Consider the following 8273-nt stretch of genomic DNA (forward strand, 5'->3'; position numbering starts at 1 on the left):
GGGTCACTTGGCTAAAAACCTACTCGGTATTGGACGAAATTATCATCGAATTAAAGGTTGGTGTCCTCTTATCCAAAAGTGGAGTAGATTTGATTTATATTTTTTTAGGTTCTGTCCAAGGGCACAATAAGGAGACTATCCACTATGGAATATGGGACTAAGAGCATGTTTTGAGGTTATTAAACAAAATTGAAACTTGGATAAAAACCTGGGATTTTAAATAAAGCATAAGGACCAAGTTTGTAACTTATTAAAAAATTTATAATGGGTTGATTAAAAAAAAAAAAAGACTCGACCCTCTCTCCTCTCTCTTCGTGACTCGGGTCGTCGTCTCACTCAATCGTTGACTGGCAGTTTCACTGAAGATTTACAGTGATCGTCGTTCGTTCTGTTGTTTTCGCTCATCTTTCTCCTCTTTTAGTCGCCGTTGGTTCTTCCTCTTTCCTCTTCACTTCAGGTCTCTTTTTTTTCCTCAGATAAATATGAAAGCACATTCTTTCTAGCTAGTTTGACTGATTGTTGACCAATTTCATCATCAATCATAAATCACATTATAATCATCAGGGTTTTTTTTAGAAAAAATCTATTATTACCAGATTGAAATATCGATTATTTGAATTACGTGTGTTTAGTTTTATATTTCAATTATGAAATATACTTCCTCTATTTCTTTATAGTTTCCAATTCATTAATTCAGTCTTTTGTTTGGATCTTTTTATTGTTTATTCACATCTAGTATATGTTTGGAGTTCCCTTTCATGAGATGTAACAGTTGATCTTGTAGTTGTTATGGTGATTCTATATCAATAATTATCTGCATATATGTCGTCTGTTTTTGAAGCATTCTAATTCACATGTTTTTGTATTATTGTTGAGGTTATACTGTTTAAAGAGAGTTAAGTTGTGTATGGTGTTAATAATATGGATTTTATGTACAGACATTATGTATGGGATCTTGAGTTTGAGGCACAAGTGCGGAAAGGGAGGGATTTAAAAGCTTCAGAACACATTATTTTCTATCTAATTAAGAGACACAAAAGGGATAAATTGTGAAACCAACATTCATAATCAATGATGTCCAGAGAAAACTGAGTTTCAGAGCTTATTGGAATTAATACACCACCAATATATAAGGAGATCATTGTCTCATAACTCATAATGGTTGTTCTCTCAGAACATTCAGAAGGATCTTCATCTTCTTCATCAACTCATAAAGGTCATAGATATGACGTATTTTTAAGTTTCAGAGGTGTTGATAATCGTCATTTTACCACTTACCTTTATAAGGCACTCATGGATGCCAAAATCACTACCTTCTTGGATGATGAAGAGATTGAAATAGGGGAAGATCTGAAACCGGAATTGGAGAGTGCTATTAAAGTATCTAGGGCTTCTATTATCATGTTGTCTAAAAGTTATGCTACTTCCACCAGGTGCCTTGATGAATTGGTGTTGATCCTTGAGCAACGAATGAAATCCAATCATGTTGTAGTCCCCGTCTTTTATCATGTGGAGCCCACCCATGCCAGGAAGCAAAAAAGTAGCTTTGGAGATGCAATGGCTAAACATAGACAGAGGATGGAGGCAGAGACAGATGCAAATAAAAGAAGTAAATTGGCTCAAAAGATGGAAAAATGGAATAGAGCGCTTGTAGAAGTTGCTGGTTTAAAAGGGAAGGATATAAATGGAAGGTAAGTACTATCTTATCCTGTTATCCATATTTCTACACTCCTTCAGTTCTTTATTAATTAGTGCATGAAAAGTCAAAATCATGTTCTCCTTATGAGTTTTAATGAGTTTCTTCATAATCACCAAATAGGCATATTTTTTGATGTATCTAAAGTGGATAAAGAAATGCTTGCGACTGAATCTAGGTTTTGCAATTATTTGATCTCATGATGTTCTTCATATTGGTAGGTTAACCATCCTGCAATTTTTGACATATTTGCTATGCACACATATTATTTTATAATAAAAATACTTCATCTGGATTATACCATTTTAATGAATTTTATATGCCATCTGTAAAAACGAAAACAGTTAGTCCCTTACAATGCGACTACACATTTTTATATCATTCTTCCTTCAAATCATATCATATTTTGTTATGCTACATAATTTCTCTGGCTTGTAAGTAGTAATGTTTAACCTATAGTTGTTATGTGACATTTTGTTTAGATTCGTTCAAAACCACACGACGTTGATATTTAAGTTTGATGGTCTTACGGAAACATATGAAATTTGGTGGCCCATTAATGAAATCTTGTATTACATTGGTGGTTATGGTCTTATTATAGATAAAAATTATGGCCTAGCAAATTAAGTAGAATAGCTCAATATGATATAATTTGATGTAATTTGGTTTGGATTTGGGGATAAATTTAATATCTAATTTGCTATGTTAGTTTTTCTAGATTGTATTTAATTTGTTATTCTTATTCAAATCAATCAGGCATGAGATGGAGTTTATTGACGAAATTGTTAAGGACATCCACCGAAGGTTACGCATATCCTCAAGGAGTCCTCTCCCACAACTTATGGGGATGGTTTATTCCATTGAATTTGTCACTTCATGGTTGAAGGATGCATCCTCACATACAACAAACATACTCACTATTTTAGGTATTGGTGGTATTGGGAAGACATCTTTAGCCAAGTATATATATGGGTTACATTGTCATGAATTCCATACAAGCAGCTATATTGAAGATATTGGTAGGAGATGTCGTGGAAAATTTAGTGGGTTGCTTGATTTACAAAAACAACTTTGTGATGACATTTCAAAAACAAGTTCGATGAAATTTCATGATGTATCCATTTACACCTCAAAGATAGAGAATTTAGTAGCTCGTAAAAAGGTGTTTCTAGTTCTTGATGATATTGATAGTCTAGACCAGTTGGATGCATTACTTGGTAGTAAAGGCTTTCATCCAGGAAGCAAAGTTATAATAACAACAAAGGATACATGGTTGACAGAGAGTTGTGCATTATTCAAAACGAACGTTAAACCCAAGCATACAAAGCACGTGCTTAAAGGCTTATATAAGATTGAATCCCAAAAACTTTTGTGTTTTCATGCATTCATGTCGAACAATCCCAAGGAAGGTTATGAAGAGGTGTCAGAAAACCTTGTGAACTATTGTGAAGGACATCCAATGGCTCTTAAAGTTTTGGGTAGGTCTCTACACAATCGAGATGTACCTTATTGGGAATGGTACATAGACAGGCTAAAGAAAGAAAATGATTCCCCTATAAATAATGTCTTGAGAATGAGCTTTGACTCTTTGCCATCCAAACATAACAAGGATATGTTTAAGCATATTGCCTGTTTTTTTGTTGGAGTGGATAGAGATGTTACTGAAACAATATTACAGGCATGTGGTTTGGAAACAAGAACCGGTTTCACGAATCTAATCGACAGATGCCTTCTTAGTATTGGATGGGATAACGAGTTGATGATGCATCAGTTGGTTCAAGATATAGGAAGATTCATAGTATGTGAAGAATCACCAGAGAAGCCATGGAAGCGAAGTCGATTATGGTGTCATGAGGACATATTCAAAGTGTTGGAAGAAAAAAAGGTAAGTAGCCATGTATACTTGTTAGTAGTAGTATTAAATGCAAGAAATAGCATTGTACTTCCGTTGGTTTGTTTATGACAAAATTCTTTTTTCATTTCTTCCAATTACAACATTGTACTTTGAAAAATATACTCAATTATAACAATGTCATCCTAATATGAAGCAATTTTCATTGCTATATTTGGGTAGATTTTTTGAAGTATAATATCCAAATTACTAATAAGAAAGGAATTGAGAGTGTGATGCTATACTTGGGTAGACTCTTCAAAGTAAAATGTCATAACGAGAATTTTTTTGAAAGTACAATGTTGTAATACAATGAAATGGGAGTAGGATGTTTGTAATACACAAATTAGATGATAGTGCATTAGTAGGTCTTGCATCTATCCGGTAGTACTATGCACGTTAAAGTATTTTGTCTTATCTCTATTTAATTATTTTAACTTTTTTTGGAATTTGGTTTCTTTTTAGAGTACAAGAAATCTTCTAGGCCTTGCCCTAGACATGCAAAGGCTTGAGAAAGAGAAGTTGTGTGCATCATTTGAGCTGAAAACGGATGCATTGAGTGACATGGATAGTCTGATGCTACTGCAACTCAATTATGTGCAGATTAATGGGTCTTACGAGAACTTTCCAGAAGAATTAAGATGGCTTTGTATGCATGGGTTCCCTTTAAAGTCCATACCTTCAGACTTACCAGTGGAGAACCTGGTTGCTCTTGACATGTCATATAGCAATATTGAATCATTTGGCATTTATTATAATAATCCACAACGACTTCATAAGAGGCAAAAGGTAGCTTATTTCCATTTGTTATTCTTCTATGTTAAGTTGATGAAATTCACTACTATTCTAACTTATCTCCGTTTGATTAGTTGATTGGATCATGCTCAAAATATAAAAGGTTGCTTGGGTCATTGAAGATTCTTAATTTAAGTTTCTGTGAACAACTTTGTAGTGTGGGTGGCTTCGATGAACTCCCTGCACTTGAGAGATTAATAGTTAGAAACTGCATTGGTTTGCTTGAGGTTTGTGAATCAATTGACCAATGTTTTGAACTTGTCTTCGTTGATTTAAGCTATTGCATCAAGCTTGAAAAACTACCAAGAAGCTTAGGCATGTTAAAGAAAGTTAAAACACTATTGCTAAACGGTTGTCATCTTGGTGAATCTCGAATAAAGACTAGGGGTATGAATTCATCAGCCTTGCTCAAAGCAAACAACAATGGCATAAACACAAAAACCTCTTCATCAGCCATTATAAAGGCCATACCAAGTGATTCGAAGCTCTTTTCGCTTTCTTTACCAAAGTCTTTAGTAAAGTTGTCATTTGAGAATAATAACTTGTCCACCGAATCCTTTCCTATGGACTTCAGTTGCCTATCCATGTTGAAGGAATTATGTTTAGATGACAATCCTATCGTTTCCCTGCCCAAATGTGTGAGAAGCCTTCCTAGGCTTAAGATACTTAGTATGAGAGACTGTAAAAAGCTAACATCAGTCGAGCACCCTCCACATACACTAACATATTTGGACCTTTATTTTGATTCTAACAACCCTTTGCCACTTAAAGTTTCATTTGATCCAGAAATGTCCCCAATCCATTTCTCCATAGATTGGAAGATAAATGCACCTTCGTCGTTTGAATTTGAAGGCATGGTCAAAATCCAACCAATGGCAGGTGTTGAGGAAAATGTCATGCGTAGTTTGGGTTGGAATAAGCTAGACTTACTTAGCAAAAGGCTCTTGGGATCAGAGGAATCTGAAATCCAGGTTTGGTCTAGTTAAATATATGTTTTTGTATGAATATGTATGTATACATAATTAATAAAGGTGGTTGTATTTGGCAGATGTATTATGAATTTGGAATATTCAGCACAATTTATGGAGGCCAAGAGATGCCAAATTGGATTACAGATCGAAGCATGGGTCCATCAATATCATTTTCCATCCCATCATCTCCGGACAGATTCAGAGGATTGAATTTCTTCAATGATTGTACGTTGCAATTTCGAGAAGACAACTCGTTTTATTTTCCAATCATCATAATTAGGAATATAACAAAGAATCTCACCTGGATATACACTAATTATGTTTACAAAGTGGATGTAAGTGGAGATTGTGTGATATTTTTAAGCCATTGGATGTTTGGGATGAATGAGATGGAAGGTGGTGATCATGTTACTATTACCGTGAGCCAGAAACATTATTGTATTGCTAATCAAGTTACAAAGGAGTGTGGGGTTAGTTTTGTATTTAGTGATGGAGACACAAATGAAGAAGAAGAAGAAGATGTGTTGAGTTATTATAAGTCATGGAATCATATAATTGGTGGAGATCTCATTGGATTTCAAACAACAACAGGAGAATACATATTAAACAACATGCGATTTATGTCACCTGATCTTGTTGTTTCTTCTTTATATCGTCAATTCGTTGGAGAGGATGCTAGCTATAAAGGTAAATCTCATTTTCATCAAAGATTATATTGGTGTGTCTTATGCATCACAGTATTGGTCTTTATCATGCATTTGTGTGCCAATAACATAGTGGAGATCACACAACCAACCACTAATATTATACTTGGACTTTGTGAAGGAGAAAGACTTGTCTCCTTACTTAACAACTTTCATAATCTGTTAAAACAACAAACTCCTACACCGCCATTTTTTATATGTAATATGCTAGAAGTAGGTACATAATGATATGACCCATTAACTATCTTGACCCAACTTCTTTAAATTGATGGATCATGACTTATTTATCTTAAATAGCTGGATCATAACCCAAATCAACCTGTTTATATTTGCTTTTCTTGACCTTTAATATACGAGAATATTTTTATAAAAAAAAAGAGTTATAAATCTTAAGTTTTGAATGGGTCCACCCAACAGACCCCTCTATGTTGTGGTCATTTAACAACTTTTCAAGATCGATTCTTAAAAAGATCAATGTAACTTCTATTTATACGAATTTTTCTTTAACAAATTCTCTTTCCAATTTACACACTATTATGTTATCTAGATTTGAAATATATTTATGTTATTACAATGTGAGTCCCTATTATTCCAAAATCCTGGCTTGGCCCCTGTTTGTTGGTCGCGATTTTTTTAAATGTTGAATCAAATAAATATATTGGATTAGATTTAGATCAAAACCCCACTCATTAAGAAGCCTGGCTACAGTTATTCTGTCAAGTAGATGTAGGTAAATGATAATTAACATATTACTTTTTATCTGTTTTCATCAGAAGAAGAAGTGAGTTTCAGAGCTTTATCCCAAAGGAAGTCTGACATACTTGGAAATGGCCAAATCAAAACGTGGGACCAGTCACAGAAAAGTCAAGAGCCCAAACCGAGTCGAACATTAGAAAAGCTTACTTCTCAAGGCAACATTCTGTAGAAGAAAGCTTGCACAATCCATCCAATCATCAAGTTTATCTCATACAATCTACACAGGTGTTGATAAATGACGAGAAGGTATCTGGCTAGGGAAGATGCTGAACAGCTCAAGACTGCCAAAAACCAAAAAACTCATCGATAAAGTTCTAACCCATGTTACACGGTGTGGGTAGTTTTTGTGATCTGATGAATATAAGTAATTAAATTTAGCTTAATGCATGTAGATTTTTAATTAGCTATGTGTATTTATGTTTTAGGCCGAAGATACTTTTAAATCTAAACCTTAACTTAACTCTAATAGGGAATTAAGCATCTAATATGCAACTACCAAAAATCCTCATTAAATTTCGATCTTCGGCCATCAAAACATTGCTTTCAACTTCCATATTTATTATGAATCCTACAATGATCAAATCTAGAGAACGCAAAACAAAATAGTTGTAGATAATTGTTACTTTTTTCAAGATCATTTGTAATATATACGGTTAAAGGTTTTTTGGAAATCAGTATACGAACCACAACGGTTCTAAACCATATTATGTGGTGTGGTGTGGGGGTTTGATGAACATAAGTAATTCAATGTAGACCATATCATGGAATTTATAGATCAAAGAAGACAGACCTTTAATTTGATTTACATAAACTCACTCCTCAATTAATCAGCGTGGATTCAGACCCAGAAGCATCTCTTCATCAGTGAGAGAATGACGGAAGTGACAACGATGACCATAAGGGAAGATGTCGCCGGCGATCATCATTGTTCTGGTTAGAAAAAATGGGTTTGCGGTGGTAAAGAGGGTGGCGTGAAGAGCTTGTTCTGTATGAGATGAAGAGGGAGCGTAAAACCCTAATCTGGTGGGGGTGAGGTTTTGAAACTGATATCCTAATTTAAAAAGGGGATATTATTTAATTTTATCAATTTACCATAATTAATTATAGTATAGATTACTATTATACCCTTATATTTATTATTAATGATTTATTTTTTCCTAAATTCCTATTGGTGCATTCATGCACACAATAATTGCTGAAAACATTTGAACCCAGCTCTCTCTCTTTCTCTCTCTCTCTCTCTCTCTCTCTATATATATATATATATATATATATATATATATATATATATATATATATATATATACAAACACACACACACACACAAATAGGTTCAATAGAAAATGCATAACTAGCGAAATATATCCTAAAACCAATGATCAAGTGACATGTGTCCATTTATTTATCCATAACTAATGTATTGTAGAAGTTATTTATATAGTTTACTATAAAGTGATGTG

The 8273-nt window shown here is 33.9% G+C and overlaps 1 protein-coding gene across 1 annotated transcript; it reads left to right on the forward strand.

Moving 5' to 3' along the window:
- The first annotated feature begins 307 nt into the window (after positions 1-307).
- LOC145043461 (disease resistance protein RUN1-like) lies at positions 308-7216 on the forward strand. Its single transcript, XM_078992126.1, has 7 exons — positions 308-457; positions 939-1691; positions 2453-3581; positions 4053-4376; positions 4457-5353; positions 5431-6040; positions 6831-7216. The coding sequence occupies exons 2-7, from the start codon at positions 1159-1161 to the stop codon at positions 6980-6982; spliced, it is 3645 nt and encodes a 1214-aa protein (XP_078848252.1). The 5' UTR covers positions 308-457; positions 939-1158; the 3' UTR covers positions 6983-7216.
- The last annotated feature ends 1057 nt before the right edge of the window (positions 7217-8273 follow it).

Source organism: Lactuca saligna, chromosome 1, assembly GCF_052625555.1.
Source record: "Lactuca saligna cultivar CGN05327 chromosome 1, ASM5262555v1, whole genome shotgun sequence".
Classification (NCBI taxonomy): Eukaryota; Viridiplantae; Streptophyta; class Magnoliopsida; order Asterales; family Asteraceae; genus Lactuca; species Lactuca saligna.

Coding starts and splice junctions, on each gene's coding strand:
- LOC145043461 (XM_078992126.1), top strand. CDS start 1,159: ATGGTTGTTCTCTCAGAACATTCAGAAGGATCTTCATCTTCTTCATCA. Junction 5,354..5,430: donor CAGAGGAATCTGAAATCCAG/GTTTGGTCTAGT, acceptor TGTATTTGGCAG/ATGTATTATGAATTTGGAAT. Junction 6,041..6,830: donor AGAGGATGCTAGCTATAAAG/GTAAATCTCATT, acceptor TGTTTTCATCAG/AAGAAGAAGTGAGTTTCAGA.